This window comes from Mobula hypostoma, chromosome 3, assembly GCF_963921235.1.
Source record: "Mobula hypostoma chromosome 3, sMobHyp1.1, whole genome shotgun sequence".
Classification (NCBI taxonomy): domain Eukaryota; kingdom Metazoa; phylum Chordata; class Chondrichthyes; order Myliobatiformes; family Myliobatidae; genus Mobula; species Mobula hypostoma.
The window spans coordinates 35,096,194-35,119,753 of record NC_086099.1 but is presented as its reverse complement, the minus strand read 5'-3'; the positions used below and the strand labels follow the sequence as shown (position 1 = coordinate 35,119,753).

At 41.0% G+C, this 23,560-nt stretch overlaps 1 protein-coding gene across 2 annotated transcripts in view; it reads left to right on the top strand.

The window, feature by feature from the left end:
• Window positions 1-8,697: 8,697 nt before the first annotated feature.
• The window catches only part of stoml2 (stomatin (EPB72)-like 2), a 46,455-nt gene continuing 31,592 nt past the window's right edge, over window positions 8,698-23,560 (top strand). The window contains exons 1-2 of one of the 2 annotated variants that reach the window (XM_063042883.1): window positions 8,698-8,945; window positions 13,142-13,206. In XM_063042883.1, the coding sequence (XP_062898953.1) occupies window positions 13,153-13,206 (54 nt within the window). In that variant the 5' untranslated portion in view covers window positions 8,698-8,945; window positions 13,142-13,152. The remainder of the gene's footprint in view (window positions 8,946-13,141; window positions 13,207-23,560) is intronic. The other variant, XM_063042884.1, reaches the window with a different exon arrangement.

Below are 23,560 nucleotides of genomic sequence, written 5' to 3'. Positions count from 1 at the left end.
AACACACATCACAACAGCTGGGTGCATTATGTAAAGAATGTACATCTTCCCATCTGAGAAAGTATTATCATGTTTGATGTGGACTGTTGTGGAAAAAGAGACATTCACATGAATTCATCCTGAGAAGTTATTCAAAGAAAGAAGGATTAATTTTGCTTCACAAGAAAGAAGGCCCATTCATCTCAAAGGAGGATTACAGAGTCTCTGATTAACATTCTTATACACATTTTGGAATTGAGGCAAAACAGTACCACCAATTTGCAACACACATCAAAGTTGCCGGTGAACGCAGCAGGCCAGGCAGCATCTCTAGGAAGAGGGACAGTCGACGTTTCGGGCCGAGACCCATCGTCAGGACTAACTGAAAGAAGAGCTAGGAAGAGATTTGAAAGTGGGAGGGGAGGGGGAGATCCAAAATGATAGAAGAAGACAGGAGGGGGAGGGATGGACCCAAGAGCTGGACAGGTGATTGGCAAAAGGGACATGAGAGGATCATGGGACAGGAGGCCCAGGGAGAAAAAAAACGGGGAGGGGGAAAAACCCGGAGGACGGGCAAGGGGTATAATCAGAGGGACAAAGGAGAGAGAAAGAATGTGTGTATATAAATAAATAACAGATGGGTTACAGGAGGGAGGTGGGGCATATCAGAATGGGAATGGGACGTGGAATTGAAATGTGTGGCCACTGGGAGACCCTGCTTTCTCTGGCGGACAGAGCATAGGTGTTCAGCAAAATGATCTCCCAGTCTGCTTCAGGTCTCGCCAATATATAAAAGGCCACATCGGGAGCACCGGATGCGGTATATCACCCCAGCCAACTCACAGGTGAAGTGTTGCCTCACCTGAAAGGACTGTCTGGGGCCCTGAATGGTGGGTAAGGGAGGAAGTGTAAAGGCATGTGTAGCACTTGTTCCGCTTACAAGGATAAGTGCCAGGAGGGAGATCGGTGGGGAGGGATGGGGGGGACAAATGGACAAGGGAGTCGCTTAGGGAGCGATCCTACACCGTATCTGCTCTCAGGATGAGGCTTTTCATTCCAGGATGAGGGAGATGTCCTCCTTTTTTAAAGAAAGGGGCTTCCCTTCCTCCACTATCAACTCCATTCTCAAATGCATCTTCCCCATTTCACGCACATCTGCTCTCATTCCATCCTCCCGCCACCCCACTAGGAATAGGGTTCCCCTGGTCCTCACCTACCACCCCACCAGCCTCTGGATCCAACATATTATTCTCCGTAACTTCCGCCACCTCCAATGGGATCCCACCACTAAGCACATCTTTCCCTCCCCCCGCCTCTGCTTTCCGCAGGGATCGCTCCCTATGCGACTCCTATTGTTCAACCAGATAGTTTCAAAATAGGTGTCCACAGGGGACTACACTTCAGTGCCCCAATTATTTATTCAGTTCTTTCTCTTGATACATAAAGTATTCCACGACATACAAGACACACAAAATGCTGGAGGAACTCAACGAGCCAAGCGGCATCAATCGAAAAGAGTAAACAGTCAATATTTCGGGCCAAGAATCTTCACCATGAGTCCTGAAGAAGGGTCTCAGCCTGAAACATAGACTGTTTACTCTTTTTCCATTGATTCTGCCTGGCCTGCTAAGTTCTTCCAGCACTTTGTGTGTGTTGCTTTGGATTTCCAGCATCTGCAGATTTTCCCCTGTTTCTATTTCATGATACGCTGTTGTTAAGTTATTATTCATGTCTGAGACTTGCTCCTCAGTATGAACTCACTCGGCATTTCCACCGCTGGTTTCCTCCTTCACAACCTGTCCCGCCTGCATTCCCATTGCAGCATCCAACATCCTTGAGTTTTTTTTCCCAATTAAAATTCCATTCTTTGGTATTCAGAACAAAACTGTCAACAGAAAGGGTTAACTTTCCCGTGCAGATCAGCAGAATTTCAAGCAATACAGCATGAGACTGATATTGCAATTAATTTACAATGCCTTGAACTTTTAAAAATTCACACTGTCCAAAACTAAAGAGGACATTTAAAACTATAACTTGCATTTATCAATCAAATTTTTGATTCTCTCTTATGCAACAAAAGGGAGGAACCAATGCGAAATCCTAGCCTCAGGCTCAAAAAAACTCAATTAAATTGCACTTGCATAATGCTTAAGTTGAACTAAATATTGCCATTATTTTTGATTTAGACTGAATGAAGCAAAAGCAACTTCACACTATGAATTAAAAACACCATTTGTTAAAAGCTACATTGACTTAGAAGCAGAGACCATAAATTAATTTTAACCACAGGGGGATCTTATCTTTAAGGATGAGGAACAGGAATTTGAAAACTCAGTGATTTAGGAACAGCTTCTTCCCCTCTGCCATCAGAACAGTCAGCAAATACAAATTTGCTATTCCTCTTTTGCACTTTTTAGAAATTGTAACTTACAGTAATGTTTTAAGTCTTGCATATATTGCTGCCACAAAACAACAAATTTCAAAGCATATATCAGTAACGATAAACCTGATTATGTTCCTTGGGTGTTTAGTTCCTAGATGATCTTCTTTCAGTCATGACTCTATGATGCCCACAACATAGTACCTACCACTTTCAAACTGCACTATAAGCTCATTTACCTTGTTTTATATACTGAATATAACACCTTCAGTCCTGTATTCACTGCCCCTCTTCTCAAATTTGTCTCCATGTTACCTGAAGTTAAATTTTTATCCCTTTCTAAGCTTTCTGACTTATTTTTATTCTGAAGATTTCAGTAGCATCTCCTGCACTCCCCTTCCCTTTTACTTTATCCACATTTTTGGAACCATCCCCTACTACTTAGTTTAAAGCCTATCCACAGCTTCAATTATGCGATTCACCAAGACCCTGGTCCCAGAATGGTTAACTCCCTAGATTATTCCTCTGTTGCTTGTTCCACCAGTTTTTCTGGTCTTTGGAACCGTGGCTCAGGTACCACCAGCATTTTTCCCATCTAGTGACCTTTGGTGATTTTCATTGAACCCTCCAGTTAATAAGCCTTTTGATCCTCACTGTGGATCCCAGCTTTGTAGCCATGGAGCTCCTGAGCCATGTATTACTGTCCACGTCACTACACTTTGGTTTTATCGGCCAGGCTGTACATTTATGTATCTTACATTAGGTCCTTCGATTAGAATCAAATTTACATGTTCAGGCCAAGACCCTTCATCAGAACTGGAAATAAAAAGGGCAGAAACTGGAATAAAAAGGTGGGAGAAGGAGAAGGAATACAAGGTAGCAGGTGATAGGTGAAACCAGGTGAAGGAGAAGATGGATGGTTGGAAAGAGGAATGAAGAATGAAGATGAAAGGTGATGGGTGGAAGAGATAAAGGGCTTAAGATGGATTTTAAAATTATTTATTAATAATGAATATATATATACACGAGGGACGAATCAGAGGAAAACATTTACATTCATGGTTATTATATTCAGTAGTCCAATTTTTAAAAACACCTAAAAATTATAGCACCATATTTGGGGTGATACTCCCTTACAATGTTTAAGGAGCTTCCCCACCCTGCTCAGCCTATCCATGTGCAGTAGTGGAAGGACCCAATACTGTGCCCCGTCCTTACAGAGCCTTAGCACTGGCTTCTCCAAGATTCAGTGCATCCCTCAGCATGTCACCCCGCACCCTGGAATGTGCCAGCTGGCAGCATTTCTTTATGGACTTCCTACTGTCCTAAAAGACCAACAAGTTTTCAGCAGACCAAAGGGAATCTTTCACTGAGTTGAAGATCCGCCAGCAGCACTTGATGTCTGTTTTTGTGTGTGACCCTGGGAACAGCCCATAAACCAGAGGATCCTCTGGTATGCAGCTGCTTGGGTGAACCAGGATAAGGACCCTGGAATCCCTCTCCTCACTCCCTTAGTAAATCTACACTCTGCAGAGATGTGGGTGGCTGTCTCTTCTCCCAGGAGCAGAGTGTATTGGGGACACGTGTGTGGTCTGTACAGAAATGTGAGGGCCCCTTTCACTGCCAGCCAAGTGAGGTCTACACAACCCAAATTCCTGTGTGTTCTGGGTTGGTGAGGCAATCCGAATGACAACGGCAAATGTTGTGGAGCAGAATGATCGCTCAGATGAGTCTATATCTTGATTAAACCAAGAAATGTTTACCTACTGTAGGGAAGAGAAAACTCATTCATCTCAAAGGCAAAATCCACACACACTCTCTCTCTCTGATTGCTATTCTTACACACGTTTTGAGGAAAGGGGGCAGAACTACACAAGTGAATGTACAAAAGTTCAGCTGTCATTTCTTAACCAATTAGAAGCAATATAATGAATGACCAGCCACTTCCGACATTACTTTCCCTGCATGATCATCATGTTCCTGGAGGTCCTGGCTCTGCTCCATATTGTGTGGCCTTGGGTTTCTTTATTATTAGAGCCTTGTCAGAATCTATTTATGACCAGCAGGCCTGTATTCTGAGCCACATTCCACCTGTGTTCAACAAGCTTGTTACCACTCCTGGCATTTCTGCAAAGATTATTTGTCACAGTAACAAACTTGCAATTCATTTAATCTTTCCATTGGAATCAGGCATTGAGGAAATCCTGGTCTTTCTATTTACTTTCTTCAAAAAGGCACTATCACTTGCTGTCAGCTATACCAGATCCCATGAGTTTTGACTATGTTAATTAAATCCTCAATGTAAATCCTTTTCTATATAACCCTCACTAATTTTTATAGATGCGCCGTAGAAAGCATTCTTCTAGGGTGCATCACAACCTGGTATGGTAGTTGTCCTGTCCAAGACCAGAAGAAGCTGCAGAAGATTGTGAACACGATGCAGCACATCACACAAACCAATCTTCTGTCCTTGGACTCACTTTACACCGCACGCTGTCGGAGCAGTGCTGCCAGGATAATCAAGGACACGACCCACCCAGCCAACACACTTTACATCCCTCTTCCCTCCAGGAGAAGGCTCAGGAGCTTGAAGACTCGTACGGCTAGATTTGGGCTTCTTTCCAACTGTAATAAGACTGCTGAACGGGTCCTGACCCGGATCTGGGCCGTACCCTCCAAATATCCGGACCTACCTCTCGGATTTTTGGAATACCTACTTTCCATTTTTCTACTTTCTATTTACGGTTTTAAATTTAAAATTTTAATATTTACTAATTATTACTATTTTTAATATTTAATATTTGTAATCCAGGGAGCGGGAAGCGCAGAATCAAATATCGCTGTGATGATTGTACGTTCTAGTATCAACTGTTTGGTGACAATAAAGTATAAAGTAAAGTATATTGCCCACATGTCCATGTGTTGACCCAGGCATTGGAGTGGCTGTTTGTTCCTTATTTCTGTTGCTGGAGCTGATAGCTCAGTCACACAAATTAACCTTGCTAAGGCCGAAATGTTCTTTTGTCTTATGATGTGTTTTCTACATTGTAATATGCAAGTTAGTCCTACGTGCTACCTTCCCATGTCAAATGTTTTACACCACATAAAAAATAAGGCCAATTGGCCACTGTACTCAACAGTCAGAAAAATTGAGATCAATTTCCACCCCTATGGTATTGAAACACCTATTTGTTTACTAAATTATTCTTGTTGACCATCTTCCATTCATCATAAGTTTCCAATTCTGGACTAATTCCTGGAGATTTAATCAGTATTTTATCATCCATCTCAAATAGTTTGTATAACAAAAGTATTGAATACAAATAACCAACAGTCATCGTGTTATTTTTGCTGACATTGAGTGAGAGGTTGATCGTGGCTACCTGGAGAAATACAAATTTCAGAGTAGTACATGGATGCATGCTTTGATCCTTTGTTGCGGAACCATTCAGCCAACTGTTTTATCTTGCTCTGATAAGCTGACTCATTATCACCTGTGATCCAGTCAATAACAGCCGTGTCACTTGATCAGAAGTCTGGTTAGACCAATCACTATACACATGGAAGAGTAAAACTTCAGCCAGATGCTGCAGCTAGAAACTCTCTGTATTTGAACCAGTGTATGCTGGGGGTTTCAGATTGACCTCATAAGCCGGGAGACATGCTTCCCACAAACTTGGCCACAAAGCCATCAATTCCATCATCCAGATCAATAACGTGAAAATAAGTGGTCCTAACACCAAACCTTCGGAACACCACTAGTCACCGGTGACCAACTAGAAAAGGCCCCCTTTATTCCCACTCCTTGCTTCCTGCCAGTCAGCCAATCTTCTATCCATGCTAGAATCTTTCCTGTAATACCATTGGCTCTTATCTTGTTAAGCAGCCTCATGTGTGGCATCTTGTTAAATGCCTTCTGAAAACACAAGTAAACAACATCTACTGACTCTCCTTTGTCTATCCTGTCTGTTATTTCCTCAAATTCCAACAGATTTGTCAGGCAAGATTTCTACTTAAGGAAACTATGCTGACTTTGACCTATTTTATCAGGTGCCTCCAAGTACCCCAAAATCTCATCCTTAACAATGGACTCCAACATCTTCCCAACCACTGAAGTCAGGCTAACTGGCTTATAATTTCCTTTCTTCTGCTTCCCTTCCTTCTTAAAGAGTGGAGCAACATGTGTAATTTTCTTGTCCTCCAGAACCATTCTGGAATTTAGTGCCTTCACAATGTCTTCAGCTACCTATTTCAATACCCTGGGTGTAGTCCATAAGGTCCACATGATTAATCTATTGTCAGACCGTTCAGCTTCCTAAGTACATTCTCCTTTGTAATAGCAGTAACACTCACTTCTGCCCTGACACTCTCAAATTTCTGGCATATTGCTAGTGTTTGATGCAAAATACTTATTAAGTTCATAGAACATACAACACAGAAAATCTGCAGCACATTCCAAGCCCTCTGGCCGACAATATTGTGCCGACCCTGTAACTTACCCTAGAAGCTGCCCAGAATTTCCCTACCGCATAGCCCTCTATTTTTCTAAGCTCCATGTACCTATCTAAGAGTCTCATAAAAGACCCTATTGTATCCACCTCTACCACTTTTGCTGGCAGTACATTCCAGGCACCCACCACTCTCTGTATGAAGAACTTACCTCTGCCATCCCCCTTGTACCTACTTCCAAGCACCTTAAAACAATGTCCCCTGGTGTTAGACATTTCAGCCCTAGGAAAAAGCCTCTGACTATCCACACGATCAATGCCCCTCATCATCTTATACAACTCTATCAGGTCACTTCTCATCCTCCGTTGCTCAAGTTCAGGGTGTAACGAGTTCAGGTGTAACCCGTCCTTTTCGTACAGGTTATTCCTTCCCCAGAAGAGATTCCGATGATCCAGAAATCTAAAACCCTGTCCCCACACCAATTTCTCAACCATGTACTTATCTGCCAAATCATCCTATTCTTACCCTCACTGGCACCTGGCACAAGCAGCAATCCAGAGATTACTACCCTGGAGATCCTGTTTTTCAGCTTTCTTCCAGCTCTATTTCTTTCCTCATGGCTTCCGCCCGTTTCTTACCTATGTTGTTGGTACCAACACGCACAGTAGCATAATGATTAGCACAATGCTTTACAGTACAGGTGACCTGGGTTCAATTTCCACCGCTGCCCGTAAGGAGTTTGTATGTTCCCCCCGTGACCGCGTGGGTTTCCTCTGGTTTCGACCCACAGTCCAAAGAATTGCTGGTTGGTAGGTTAATTGGTCATTGTAAATTGTCTCGTGATTAGGCTAGGGTTAAATTGGGGGATTGCTGGGCGGTGTTCCCTAATCAGTCATCCCCACCAACCAACACTATCTAAAGTGGAAGACTTATTATTGAGGGGTATGGCCTCGGGGTACTCTGCACTGGCTGCCTATTCCCTTTCCCTTACCAGGTACCTGCCTCCTGCAATTTAGGGGTGACTACTTCCCTCTGGCTCCTGTGTGTCACCTCCTCATTCTCCTGTAGGAGCCGGAGGTTCTGAAAGGAGCTGCAGCTCGATGCACTTTCTGTAGATGTAGTTATCAAATACTTATTATCTTTATTTCAATCTCCTTGAGAAGTTTTGAGTTGCTGAAGCACTGTAAGCCTTCTGGTGAAAAAGGAATTGCTTTTGGCTAGGGTATTCCAGGATTTACATCTGGCTATGATGTATGGCTTGGGAAACTGCAGGTGGTGGTGAGTTGTGACTGCTGTTCTTGTCCTTCTTACTGGCAGAGTCTGGGAGCTTGGGTGCTGCTGAAAAAATAGCCCAGGACATAACTGATGTGCAGTTCCTAAAAAGTGCGCACTGCAGCCACTGTGCACTGGTGATGAACATTTAAAGTGGTGGACTGAGTGCCAGTCAACTTTATCTTCGATGGTGTTGCGCTTCGGGAGAGTCTTTGGTGTTGTGCTCACTATTCCATTAGGCTCGAATTTTGTGAAATCATATTGAGGGATATGTACCAGATATGCCATTTAAGTTGACATTATGGTTGGCACAGATACTGCAGTCCAAAGGGTTTGTTCCTGTGCTTTTCTGTCAGGTAGCACCGAGGATTTGGAAACTTTGGTTTTCATTTTTTTCTTTGATTTGCTTGAGAGGTTCACCTTTGGTTAGGCGTATTACTGAACGTTTTACTCGCTCACATGTACCACCCACTTAACGCCTATTTCTTTACAAGGAGACTATTATCATACCAATTCTTACAAATGGCCCAAATTCTTACTGACCCGAAATCCTCACAGCGAGATCCGGGAGATAAAATCTCTCAAAAATATCTACAACGATTTTGTTAAAAAAAATGAGCATGTTTACAATTATTGGCAGTGTTTCGATACTCGGTGGGAAGAGAGTTTGGATTTCTCTGAGGCGGACGCGGAAAGGACATGGTTAGCTGCCGGAACCCTAGACACTGGCTCTTCGTTGCCTGTCGGAGTAAATAGTTTGTTGCCTGTTTCGTCGGAGTTCCGCTCTTTCTGTCCGCCCACCTGCTCCATCCACAACCGTGCCGGGATGTTGCGCTCGCTGATCCGGGGACGGACCTTGTTCCAGGTAACCAGGGCAACGCGGCCCGGGCGGCCACGTAGATAACCAGACCGCGGCAGCGGAATCCAGCCACCGATACCTTTACTCGAGCACCCTTCACATGGCCGCGCTTCTTCACTCAGCCCCTCCCCCACCCCGTGCTACTTCCAACTCTTCACTCTGCCCCTCTGAACCACACCCCACACTCATATTCACATCCCCTCTCCTACGCCCCACCTCCTCCCTCCCACCTTAACCATCTCCCCTAACCCTACACTCATTCCCTCCATCCTTACCCCTCTCCCTTCCTCACCTTCACCCCACCCTTTCCTTGCCCTCACCCCAGCACCTCTGCCATCCACACTCTCCTTCCTTCCCAACTCTTACCACCCCTCTGTGCTCTTACATCCTTCCCTCACTGTAACTTGAGGTTATGTATTTGTTGAAATTTAAACCTTGGCCTTGTCTAGGTTGACGTAAGGGTTTACTTGGTGTTGCTTTGAAGGGGAGTCAGTTAATTATTTCCTTTAACCAATAAATCCTTACCCCATTAACCAAAGGCAATTTCAGTCGCTAATCCAGCAGCTTTATGCAATATCTGAAGCATAGAAGGAAGATTCTAGAAACACCTAGCAGATCAAAGAGTACCAGTTCTCAGTAACAATGAATGTTTCAGGTCAATGACCATCATTAGAATTGGAAAAGTGTGAAATTAAGCATGTTTTAAATTGCAAAGAATGGAAGGGTGCACAGAAGAAATAAATGTTTTAGGTGCAGACCAAAGTTGTTAAGATGACAGTAAAATTTGGTTCTGAAGGCAGTATCCTCACTTGGCACTAAAGGATTGGACTGCAACTCTACACTTACAGACCTAACATCTGGTTATTGGTCATCTAGTTTTCCTTGCTAGGAAACAATGAAGCAGGGAACTGCATCAAATTTAACAACCTCTTCAGGATATGTAATGAGGATGTGACAGATCAAGGTGACACATAAAATGGACTGAAAAGAATTTGCTTGTAGTCCAGTTTCATATTCAGGGAAAGGCTGAGCTACATTGTGGACAATTCAACGTGTACTACACCTAGGGCAAAGTCAGATATGTGATTTGCCATCATCTGCAGAATCTATAAACAGGAAGGCCATGACACCAGAGATTTACAAGGAGGCGAGCTGTTCCAACCAGTATACAATAAGAAGCAAGCTACTTCCACAGAGTTTGCCCCAAGCAGCCTTCTGGTTATAATGGAGGGAACTGGCTACCATTCTTCTGCTAATGGTAACACCTCTCCTCCTGCCATTGAGGCACCACTCAGGAATGTGAGGAGGAAAGAATCAAAAATCTGACTGTGGCAAGCTATGAAGTGCTTGTTGACGTCTCCCAATCTCTGCCAAACCAATGTGGTCAATGGAAGAGGAGGAGGCAGGAGACTGGCAAATGGTGAAAAGAAATAAACTGGGTTGTGGGGGGGGGGGAAGTCTCCTAAAGGTTTCAAAAAACTACCGACAACTCTTGTCAACTCTAAGAGGAATGAAAAGCCAGGCAGACATCCACAGTTGCCCTCATCTAATAACAAAATAAGGCAGTGAAGTCACCACCACCACCACCACTAGAAAAGGAAGTGAAAGAACAGAAAGAAACTATATTTCAGCAAAACCCTGCCAGGAGAGTAAAAGCCCCTGGGGACTTTATCTTGAGGGAATCTGGAATGTGGGAGCTTCCTCTGAACTCAAGCTTTGGAAAGCTGGGTGCAGGAGTGCATCGAACTCAGCCCATTGACAGGAGACAGTGTGAGACAGTGACAAACACACTCAAGATCCAGGATACTAAGAGAAGCCATCTTGAAGGCAAGAGTCAGAAGGAGGAGACAAATTGTATTGAGGACCAGACAGGTATCCTTCAAATATTGAAGCAGCATATAAAGCTCTTGGAGATCTGGACCTGTATCTCAACTTGGAACAAATGCAGTAGTCGTGCTAGGATGGAAGTATCCATTGCGAGGTGACTTTACAGCTCTACTCACTGTATACTTATAACTATGAGGCTAGTACAGCTCCAATGCTGATCACACCTGTATCGTTGGCTGAATCAAAGTTGGTAATAAATCAGTATATAGGAGGGATATTGGAAATATGGCTTAGTGGTGCCACAGTAACAACCTCTCACTCAATGTCAGGAAGACTAAGGAGATGATTGTTGACTTCAGGAGTATGGAACCAGAGGTCCATGAACCCAGTCCTCATCAGAAGATCAGAGGTGGAGGGGATCAGCAACTTTAATTTCCTTGGTGTTATCATGTCAGAGGATCACTCCTGAGCTCAGCACATAAGTACAATTATGAGGAAAGCACGGCAGTGCCTGTAATTCCTTAGAAGTTTGCGAAGATTCAGCATGACATCTATAACTTTGACAAACTACTATAGATGTGTGGTGCAGATTATATTGACTACCACACAGCCTGGTGTGGAAACACCAATGCCCTTGAACAGAAAATCCTACAGAAAGTAGTGAATAAGACCCAGTCCTCCCCACCATTGAGCACATTTGCACGGAAGGCTGTTGCAGGAAAGCAGCTTCCATCATCAAGGACCCCCACTGCCCTGGCAATGCTTTCCTTTCGCTGTTGCCATCAGGAAGAAGGTGCAGGAGCCTCAGGACTCACACAACCAGGTTCAGGAAGTCATCAACTATCAGGCTCTTGAGCTAGTGGGGATAACTTTGCTCAACTTCTCTTGCCCCATCACTGAACTGTTCCCACAACTTATGGACTCACTTTCAAGAACTCTCCATCTCATGTTCTCAATATTTATTGCTTATTTATTTATTATTATTTTTTTCTTTTGTATTTGCAGTTTGTCGTCTTTTACACATTGAATGTTTGCCCATCCTGCTGGGTGCAGTTGTTCATTGATTTTAATATAGTTGTTGCATTTTCTGAATATGCCTGCAAGAAACAAACCTCAGGGTTATATATGGTGACATATATGTACTTTGATAATAAACTTACTTTGATCTTGAAAAGTTTTATAGCAATGGGATAGAAGCTGTCTTTGAGACTGGTGGTACGTGTTCTCAAGTTTTGTATCTTCTGTCCGGTGGAAGAGAGGAGAACAGATAATGACTGGGGTAGAAGTTGTCCTTGATGATATTGGCTGCTTTCCCAAAGCAGCAGGAAATACACACAGCATCAATAGAGGGAAGGCTGCTTTGCATGGTAGGCCCGTCTGGGTCTGCAACTCTCTGCTATTTCTTTAGTAAAGCAGCTGCCTGCAAGCTGTGATACATCCAGGTAGGATGCTATCCAGGGTGCATCAATAAAGTTGGTGAGGGTTATTGGGAGGCGGGCTGAATTTCCTTAGCCGCCTACAGAGGTATAAGCACTGTGTGGTTTGTTGGCCAATGTGTCCATGTGGCTGGAACAGGATAAGTTGTTGGTTGTATTTACAGCCAGGAACTTGAAACTCTGCCATCTCCACCTTGACACTTGCATTGGAGATGCTATCAGGTAAGCCAAGCGGCAATACCAGACCAGCTTTCAGTCGTGGCCAGGCTCGCATGCTGTAGCGGGCTACAAAACACAGTGAGATCATCTTCCTGGCAACACCACCTACCTCCCTGCTTAATGTATTCCAAGGATCTTGAGGTCAGTGATTAGTTGAGCAACATGCCGAAAATGGTGGAGGAACTCAGCAGGCCAGGCATCAATGGAAAAGAGTAAACAGTTGACGTTTCAGGCCAAGGCCCTTCATCAGGACTGGAAGAGAAGATGAGAAGTCAGAGCAAGACAGTGGGGGGAGGGGAGGAAGAAGTACAGTGTGGCAGGTGAGAGGTGAAACTGGGAGTGGAGGGGGGAATGGTGAAGTAAAGAGCTGGGAAATTGATTGGTGAAAGAGATAAAGGGCTGGAGAAGGGGGGATCTGACAGGAGAGTGTTGAAGACATGGAAGAAAGGGAAAGGGAAGGAGCACCAGAGGGAGGTGATGGGCAGGTAAGGAGATAAGGTGAGAGAGGAAAATGTGAAGGTGGGAGGTGGGGGGGAGAGGTCAATTACCGGAAGTTCAAGAAATCAATCTTCAACACTTTGAGTTCCTCCAGCATTTTGCGTGTGTTGTTTGGATTTCCAGCATCTGCAGATTTTCTTATCTCAGTGATTTAGTTACATTATTTTGCTAACTTTGAGGAACAAGTTGTTTGTCTTGACACCATGCCACTCTGCTTTCCAGCTCCTTCCTGTATGCTGTCGTCTTGTTTGAGATCCGGTCCAGTAACGTGGTACATCTGCAAACTTGTAAGTGACAGCAGAATCTGGCAAAATAGCTGTGAGTCTATAAGAAATAATGTAAGGGTCTAAGGATGCAGCCTAGTGGGGCACCAGTGTTAAGGATAATTGTGGCAAGGTTGTTGTTACCTGTCCTGATTGAATACAGTTAATTGGTCAGGAACTGAAGGATCCAATTGTGGATGGGGATGCTGAGTTCTAGGGCTAGGAGTTTGGAAATGAGTTTGTTTGGAATTACAGTTTTGAAGGTGGAGTTATAGTCGATAAACAGGAATCTGACATCGGTGTCTTTGTTATCCAGATGTTCCAGAGATGAGTGTAGACCCATCTTCTTGAGTACTTCTTGATGGTCAACAGTCAATAAGGCATGTTACTTTTTCTTTTCCTTTGGTACCAGGATGAAAGTGGGGTTCTTAAAGCAGGTGGGACCCCAGATTGGAATTTGGAGAGCTGAAAAGATGTCTTCAAGTACATCCAAAAGCTGATCCATGCAGGATCTGAGGACATGGCCGGATAGTTTCCTCATGCTCACTCTCAGGAAGGGTGATCTGACATCTGCAATGGTGACTGTGAGCATAGGTGCATCGGAGGTCAGGGTGGGCTGATTTTCTGTTTGAAAAATGCTTGGAATACATTAAGCAGGGAGATAGGTGGTGTTGCCAGAAAGATGGCCCCACTTTGTTTTGTAGTCTGCTACAGCAGCGGTACCCAACCAGCGGGCTGCAAAGCATGTGCTACTGGGCCGCGAGGAAACGATATGATTTGGCGATATGAGTCAGCTGCACCTTTCCTCATTCCCTGTCACGCCCTGCTGAGCTTGAATGCATGGGAGGTCATTACCCACGCGTCATCCATGTCAGCGCGGGAAGGAGATCAACTCCTCGAGCTTGCAAATGACGGCGGGCTGAAAAGTATGTTTGACATAACATCTCTGCCAGCATTCTGGATCAAAGTCAAGGCTGAATATCCTGAGATAGCCACAAAAGCACTGAAAACGTTGCTTCCATTTCCAACATATCTCTGCAATGAATGCTACAAAAACTAAATTGCAGAATAGACTGGACATAAGGAATCCCCTTCGAGTGTCGCTGTCTCCCATCACCCCTCAATAGGACCGTCTTGTTGCAGGGAAGCAAGCCCAGGGCTCCCACTAATTCAGCGATATTGGTGTGTTGCAATGATTTTATATGTTCAATAGAGGAAAATATGTGCTGTGTGTTTAATATCCAAACGTTACTTACAATGTTATGATGCTATTGACTTATAAGTGACTTATATAACCATATAACAATTACAGCACAGAAACAGGCGATCTCTGCCCTTCTAGTCCATGCCGAACACTACTCTCACCTAGTCCCACCGACCTGCACTCAGCCCATAACCCTCCATTCCTTTCCTGTCCATATACCTATCCAATTTTTCTTTAAATGATAATATCGAATCTGCCTTTACCACTTCTACTGGAAGTTCATTCAACACTTACTTCAAGCTCCCCTGTCCTCTCCTGATAATTGACTTATCACTATATTCATGCGAGGAAAATATGCGCTGTGTGTTTAATATTAAATTTGTTAGATAAACCCTTTTAGAAACGAAATTGAGCGTATTAGCTACTTATCACCTATATTCCGGTCGTGATTAACGCTCCCCCCCCCCCCCCGAACAGACCGAACAGAATCGCCAAAAACGATTTGTAGAAAAAAATCGGCACGTACACGCATGCGCACTGGTGCCTGCGCAAGGCTTCATGGTAATTGTAGTCTTTCTCGGGGTAAACACAACGTATTTGACTGCTACTCTTGTCTGTTGGCAACCCTACCCCACCACCCCCCTGGGGCGGCCGGTCCGCAAGAATATTGTCAATAATAAACCAGTCCGCAGTGCAAAAAAGGTTGGGGACCCCTGTGCTACAGCATGCAAGCCTTGCTGCCACTGAAAGCTGGTCTCATATTGTCGCTTAGCTTACCTGATAGGTTTACGAAGGTCATACCTAGATTTTCTGTCTAGGTCAAGGTGACCTGATTTGAATGCCTCAGACGTACACAATAAGGAGTGGCTTTCTTGGTCCATCCATGATGTCTGGTTGGGGAACACGATTGAATTCTTTGGTACCCAGTCTTTCACAGACTTATGAATGAAGCCTGTAACTGTAGTAGTGTATTTATTTAGGTTAGCTGCTGAGTCCTTGAATATGGACCAGTTCAACGACTAGAAGCAGATGACATCCCACTGACTCACACAGCTACTTCAAATATACTGCTTATTGCCCCACCCTGCTTCCGATAGAGAAGCTATCCTTATTTTCTCAATTTCTTCTCTTTTGCTGCATGTGAGGCCACCTACTATAGGGTATCTGTAGTGTCTTCCTTCTTCCAGAAATGTTGCTTCTCCTTTGCCGTGGTTGATAGAGCCCTCACACACATTTGCTCCATTTCCCAAATATCTGCACTTGCTGCCAGACAGAACAGCCACAGAATTCACTGGTCATTGCTTTCACCTCAGTGGCCTCCCATTGCAACACATCATCTTCTGTCATTTCTGCCTGCTCCAAGTGATCCTACCATGAGTCATACCTTGCCCTCTTACCCCCTCCTCATTTCTGCTTTCTGTAGGGAGCGCTCTCTTCAGGACTGGTCTGCTCCCTCTTCCCCATCCACTTCTCCCTGTTCCCCTGTACTTTCCCCTGCAGCTGTAGACGTGGTAACACCTGTCCCTTCTCCTCTTTCAGCACCATCCAGGTACCTCAACAGTCCCTCCAGATTCTCCTGCACCTCTTCCAACCTGTATGTTGGGTTCCATGCTGAAGACTAATTGGCCATTTTGCAGAGCACCCATGCTTGGTCTGCAATGGCCATCTCAGGCTTCCAGTTGTACGCTGTTTTAACTCTCCTCTGCACTCCTACATTCCAACACCGAACTGTTTATCCTCTGTCTTTTCCATTGCTCCGGGGAGGCTAAACACAAACTTGAAGGACTACAGTTTATATTATATATGCTTGGGTAGCTTACAACCTAAAGGTATGCACGTTTCAGGTAGTCCCTCCAATATTCACCCATCCATGTTCATCTTTATTCATGTCTTCCGTCCACCCCTTTCCTTACTGGTGCCTGGTGCCTTCTGCCTATCGTCCCCTCTCCACCTATCACCCACCAATCTCCATCCCACCCCACTATATACTGCTATACACTAGCAATCTTCCCGCTTCCCAGTCAGTGCCGAGGCAGTTCTCAACCAGAAATGTTGACATACTGAATTTGTCTCCACAGACAGTAGTTAACTCTTGAGTTCTTCCCTCATTCCATTCTCTCGTTCCAGAAGTCAGCAACTGCAGTTTTTTTTCTAGCTTTCTTTTGTCCCTTTCTGTCTTAATTTTCATGGAAAAGTGCAATAATGGGAATCAGCATTTATGCATAAGTCATGGAAGCTAAGGGTAAGAAGCTAATACTAGCAGAAATGGTCATGCAGCTCTAGAGTGTGAAAGACATGAGGCACTGAATGCCAGAACATTGGAGGATTGGTACCTTTTCAAAGGGTTCACAGGAGTAAGCCAGATAATTTAAAATAACAATCAGCCTAAATTTACTCATGGGTATGATGAATACTATAATCAATACAGCTTCATAAAAGGCAAATAATTTCTGACATTTAAACATTTCTGGGAAGGTTGACAAACCTTAGGTTGTATTGACAAAAGAAATGCAGTGAATGCTCAGGATAGTCTGTTCCTGGGTTACGAACATGCAACCTACGGATTTCCCAACATATGAACCAGCCCCCATAATGTTACAACATTCAGAAGTCCTACAAAGAGCAGAACTAGTTTCCTTTCTCTACTTCTAGTAATTGTTTGTTCTTACCAATCTTTTGCACTTTTGATGCCATTTATTACAGTATTTTACCATATCATTCTTAGTGTATTTTCTGACTTACGGACAAAATCGACAAATGGGTGTCTAAAAATAGTGCCTGTTAGTTACCCTGGGATGGTCCGTATGCGGGTTATAAAAAGTTTATGATAATGTCTACTTAAGTAGTTTGGTAAAATTAATTCAAGTATTAATAAGGTGTTATATGTGTGGCAAGTTAAATAAATGATTATATAACAATTTTAAGTAAACAGATTTAAAAGAGTAATGCTTAGTTGATGTTTTTTAGATTAAGGGGCGGTATATTTTTCTGTCCTCGTGCATTTACTAATAGTACCATTGCTCCTCTAAAGTAACTACCATTTCTAACTTTAGTGTTGAACACAGTAACAGTAGGTTTACTTGAGAAAATAATGACAGCATTCAGGGCTCCCATGATGGAACTAGCTGCTATATGTACTTTCTCTAGTTTCATAGCATTAGTCACACTTTATGTAGATTCTTCACTTCCCTGAGTAGCCTTTTTCTCCCCAATATCAAACATACACAAATGTGAATCAGGGATGTAATGGATGTAGCTTTTCGATATGAATTGAATGTTTTGCTGTATCTAAATATTTTCCTTGCTGCTTCTCCAGACATTGAAGTTGAGCCAAGAGATCGGTGAAAAAGAGACAGATATGGATAATTAATTTTATTTTAATTCGCAGGAAATGTTTGCATGTGCTGTTTGAAAACATTTCCTTTAACTAGTGCAATTTTATGTTCTCAATATACTAGCCGCACAAAATTGGGTCCCAAATGATCATAAGCAAAATAATATCTAATTACTTTTTCTCTGATTTTCATCTTGAAGTTTTCCCCTTGTACTTTTCTGTTTTTAATTTGGCAGCTTTTTCAATCTAACTTTGGGATCTGAGTGTCTGTTTTGTGAATGTAATTTCATTTGGAAGTGAAAGCTTGTCAGATATCTCATACTGTTGAACAGTGACCAGGGATTTTCCAACACAGTGAAGCAAGCTAATGAAAACTGAGGTACTAAAATAAAAGTCAAACTCATTGACATTTGTTCCTTTTTAAATAAAATCCATATGCATTCTAAGAGGTAAATATTCTGGTTAATTGGCCATTGGTTAATTGGGGCAGCTACTTATTTGGGACAACTCTTAAAGTTCAAAAACTAATTGAGAAAATGGCCAGGTTTCCCTTTGTTTATTTGTGATACTATGCTGCTTAATTGGGACAGGATGCTCTTGCAGAACGGTTTCTAACTAGTGTCAGTTGCATGCACTTGTGTGCCTGTTAGACAATACACTGAGCTTAGAATGAACAGTTTTTAAATAGTGTCAGTTGCATGTATTTGTGTAAATTTATTATCAATATACATATATGTCACAATATACAATCCTGGGATTCATTTTCTTGTGGGCGTACTCAATAAATCTAATAATTATAATAGAATCAATGAAAGACCGCACCAACAAGCCAGACAACTAGTGTGCAAAAGAAAACAAACTTCAAATACAAGAAGAAAGAAAAAATAAATGATAATAATAAATAAGCAATAGCTATTGAGAACATGAGATGAAGAATCCTTGAAAGTGAGTCAATAGGTTGTGGGAACAGCTCAGTGATGATGTGAATGAAGTTATCCCCTTTGGTTCAAGAGCCTGATAGTTAGGGGTAATAACTGTTCCTAAACCTGTCAGTGTGAGTCCTGAGGCTCCCCAGCCTCCTCCTTGATAGCAGCAGTGAGAAGAGAACACGACCTGGATGGCAGAGGTCTCTGACGATGGATGCTGCTTTCCTTCTACAATGCTCCATGTAGATGTGCTCAATGGTGGGGAGGGCTTTACCTGTGATGTACTGGGCCTTATCCACTACGTTTTGTTCAAATATAAGTAGTTTTTGTCAATAATAGTTGGCAAACAATAATCAGTAAGACAATTGAGAGCCGTTCTGCTCACTGCGGCTTCAAGCATTCAGGCTTGGAGATGCCAGAAATAGCCCGGAGTGAAAAAGGAATGATTTCACTACTTCAGCAAATTATGAACTACAAATAATTTAAAGGTATTGACAATATTCTTGAATGTTACAATGAAATGAAGTTTTGGAGGATGCCGTCATCGAAAGTATTGTATGAAGGCAGTCCATTATCTGCTCTGGGTGTTTACGCTGATTTTGTTTCTTTACAGTCAATCAAAAAAATGGCCGCATCCACTGGATGAATTCCTTTGTCAGTACTATTAGAAACTAGTACAGTTTTATAGTACTGTAAAAGTATTGGTAATATTCTAATGTGTTCTGTATTTCATTTAAATTCATAACTTGTTAGTCCACTAAACAGTAGTTTGTCCTTTTTTTTTATAGCTTTTTAACTATTTCCATGAAACTTCAGTTAATTGGAGCAGCTGCTTTATTGGGCCAAAATATACTGATCCCAATTAACCAGAATCCACTGTATCTCTCTAAGCACTTTTAATAAGAACTTTTGCTCTGTATGCTTCTTAATGTAATGCACTGATTCCAACCTGATATAATTTTTGCTCAAGAGACACATATCAGGGCGGGAGATCAAAATAGATTTTTTAGATGGTGGAATGGTTTGTAATTCCACTCCACTTCTCAGAGTAAAACAAAAGGCGTGTCTATTTTCATTAAACCTAATATATTTATTCAAGAGGATATTGAATCAGATTCTAATGGTAGATTCTTAATTGTTAAAGGAACAATCTGTAATAGAAAAGTTGTTTTGGTTAATTTGTATGGTCCTAACTTAGATGATCCTTCTTTTTTTAAAAAGGTATTCGCTTTACTGCCTGACTTAAATGAATATATGCTCATAATGGGTGGGGATTTTAATTGTTGTTTAAATCCTATGATTGATAAGAGCTCAACCAATCAGCGACTTCCAAATCGATCCGCGTCATTTATTAATTCCTTTTTGATTGATTTTGGGTTGATTGATTTGTGGAGGTATCTTTATCCCGACAATAGAGAATATTCTTTGTTCTCACACGTTTATAAAAAATATTCGAGGATCGATTATATTATAATCGATCCCCGCTTCTTGCCTAGTGTTAAAACCTGCGAATATGACGCTATTGCTATATCTGATCATGCGCCTCTGAGCTTGTCTTTTGAATTTGATGATGTCACTCTTGCCTGCCCACCTTGGCGCATGTCTCAGACATTATTGCAAAACTCTGACTTTGTCACTTTCATTGAAACCCAGATAAAGGAATTTTTTCTTTTAATGATATAGAGGGTATGTCTAAATTAGTTATATGGGATACATTTAAAGCATTTTTACGCGGTCGGATTATTTCTTATTCAGCTAAACTTAAAAAACAAACTAAAGCAGAATTAGATAGAATTTCAAAACAAATTAAAGATTTAGATAATATTTATGCAATTTCCCCCAATACTGATTTATTTAAACAAAGGGTGGAACTTCAATCACAATATAACCTGTTATTAACTCATCCCATTGGAGGTTATTTGCTTAAGTTAAAGAGCCAATTTTATATGTCTGGAGATTAAAATAATAAACTGCTTGCATCTCAATTAAAAATGGCTACAGCCAAAAGGCAAATTATGAAAATTCGTAGGAAAGATGGTACCTTAGCTCAGGAATATGAGGAAATTAATAAGATTTTTCAAGACTTTTATGCTGAGCTATGTAAATCTCAATGTCCATTAGATTCCTCTAAAATGAATGCTTTTTTACGAAAGATTGTTTTTCCTAAAATCTCGGCTGAGGATCAAAAGATTCTCGATGCTCAAATTACTGAAGCCGAAACTCATAAAGCTATTTTTTCAATGCAATCTGGTAAGTCCCCAGGACTTGATGGCTATCCCGTAGAATTTTATTAAAAAATTTGGAAAGTTGCTCTCTCCATATATGTTGGAAATGTTTAAGGATTCTTTTGTGAAAGGTGACTTACCCTCTACTTTTCATGAGGCCTTTATTTAATTCTTAAAAAAGATGAAGATCCTACTGACTGCTTCATATAGACCTATTTCATTACTGAATGTTGACGCTAAGATTTTGTCAAAGATAATAGCCAATCAGTTGGAGAATATTTTGGGTAAAATTATTTGTAAAGATCAAACAGGCTTTATAAAGGGTCACTATTCCTTTTCAAATGTTCGGAGACTACTTAACATGATATATTCATCCTCTTCTAAAATTCCACAATGTGTTGTATCTTTGGACGCTGAAAAAGCGTTCGACCGAGTCGAATGGAAATATTTATTCAATGTTTTAGAGAAATTTGGCTTTGGTTTTAATTTTAATAATTGGATTAAAATGATATATAAAGCCCCTATTGCTACTGTTGTTACTAACAATTGTAGGTCTCCTTTTTTTCAGCTTTCACGGGGAACAAGGCAAGGCTGTCCATTAAGTCCTTTGTTGTTTAATTTAATATTAGAACCCCTTGCTATTGCTCTTCATGAGGCTAAAAATATCCTTGGGATATTTGTGAATGAGACCATGCATAAGGTCTCTCTTTATGCTGATGATTTATTGGTTTATATATCTAACCCTGACGAATCCATTCCTGCCCTGTTAAAATTATTTAATTAATTCAGAGGTTTTTCAGGATATAAAATTAATTTTAGTAAAAGTGAATTATTACCTTTAAATGATTCTGTTTCTATATATGATAATACTCCTTTCAAAGTTTCAGACTCTTGTAGATATTTAGGTATTATAATTACTAAAAAATATAAGGATCTTTATAAAGCTAATTTTGTTCCCTTAGTAGATTCTATGAAGTATTTATTTAGTAGATGGAGTCCACTTATATTTTCACTTGTTGGTCGTATTCATATAGTTAAAATGATGATTCTACCGAAATTTTTATATTTATTTCAGAATATTCCTGTTTTTTTGACTAGGAAGTTTTTTGATCGGATTGATTCTATTATTTTATCTTTTATTTGGAATAATAAAAGACCAAGAATTAGTAAATGTCATTTACAAAAATTGAAAAAGGATGGAGGTCTTGTTTTGCCTAATTTTAGAATGTATTATTGGGCTGTTAATCTGCGATATATGTCTTCTTGGTTATACTGGGTTGATAAGACTGATCAGCCAATTTGGGTAGATCTGGAACTAAAAGTTGTAAAACAGTTTTATTTAACTTCGTTATTGGGGGCTCCTTTACCTATGCAATTAGGTAAAGTTGTTAATTTAAACTTATATCCTGTGATTAAGTATTCTTTACAAATTTGGCTCCAGTTCCGCAATTCTTTTAATCTTACAAAATTTAAACTTTGTAGTTTAATTTACCGAAATTGCTTTTTTAAGCCTTCTTTGAGTGATCCAATTTTTCTACTTTGGAAAAATAAAGGTATTAATTCTTTTTTGGATTTATTTAAAGAAGGTAGATTGATGTCCTTTGAACAATTAACTGATAAATATTCTGTTTCGTATTCACACTTTTTGCAATACCTTCAAGTTAGACATTTTTAAAAAAAAATTTAAGTAATTTTCCTTACATATTGGAGGCTGACCTATTAGATACTATTATGAGTATGAATCCTTTGATTCAGGGTTCTATTGGAAGAATTTATAATTTATTATTACAATGGGATAAGCGTCCTTTGTCTAAGATTAAACAGGATTGGGAAAAGGAACTTAATTTGACTTTTATGACGGAGGATTGGATGCGGATAGTGAAGTTGGTTAACTCTTCTTCAATTTGTGCTAGCCATTCATTGATTCAATTTAAAATTGTACATCGTTATCATTTGACAAAGGAGAGACTTTCTAAAATTTTTCCTAATGTTGATAGTCATTGTGATGGATGTAAAACTGAGATAGCTACACTGACACATATGTTTTGGTCTTGTTCTATATTGGAACAGTTCTGGAAGTCGGTTTTCTCAACAATTTCTAAAGCACTTAAAATTAATTTACAACCTAATAAATTAACTGTGCTTTTTGGAATAGTTCCTCAAAATATTCATGGGTATTTCTGTGTCTGACCAACATGTTATTGCATTTGTTACATTGGTAGCTAGGAGGACCATTTTGTTGAAGTGGAAGGATACATCAGCTCCCGCTTTGTCACAATGGTTCTCTCAAGTGATGCTATGTCTTAGTTTGGAGAAAATTAGAGTCGAACCTTAGAACCTTTATTTGATTTTGAGAAAAGATGGAGCTCATTTGCTCGTTATTATCATTTGAGTTAATTGATATAATTTTTCCACGATCTAATTGTAAACTCTTTTAGTATATTTTCTTTTCTTGCTGGTGGTTTGATGTTTATTTTTAGAAGCTTTTTGTATGACGCATGGCTCCGGGGTTGTACACCTAATGGGTTCTCTTTTTTTTCTCACTTTCCCGCTTAGTAGGTTTTTTTTGTTATCACAAAATCTTGTTTTCAATCTTTAAGATGATGGGTTTTTTTTTGAGGCATTGTAAGTGTTGTTACTTTGATGTACTCATGTTATTTTTCCTATGTAAATACAATAAAAAGATTTG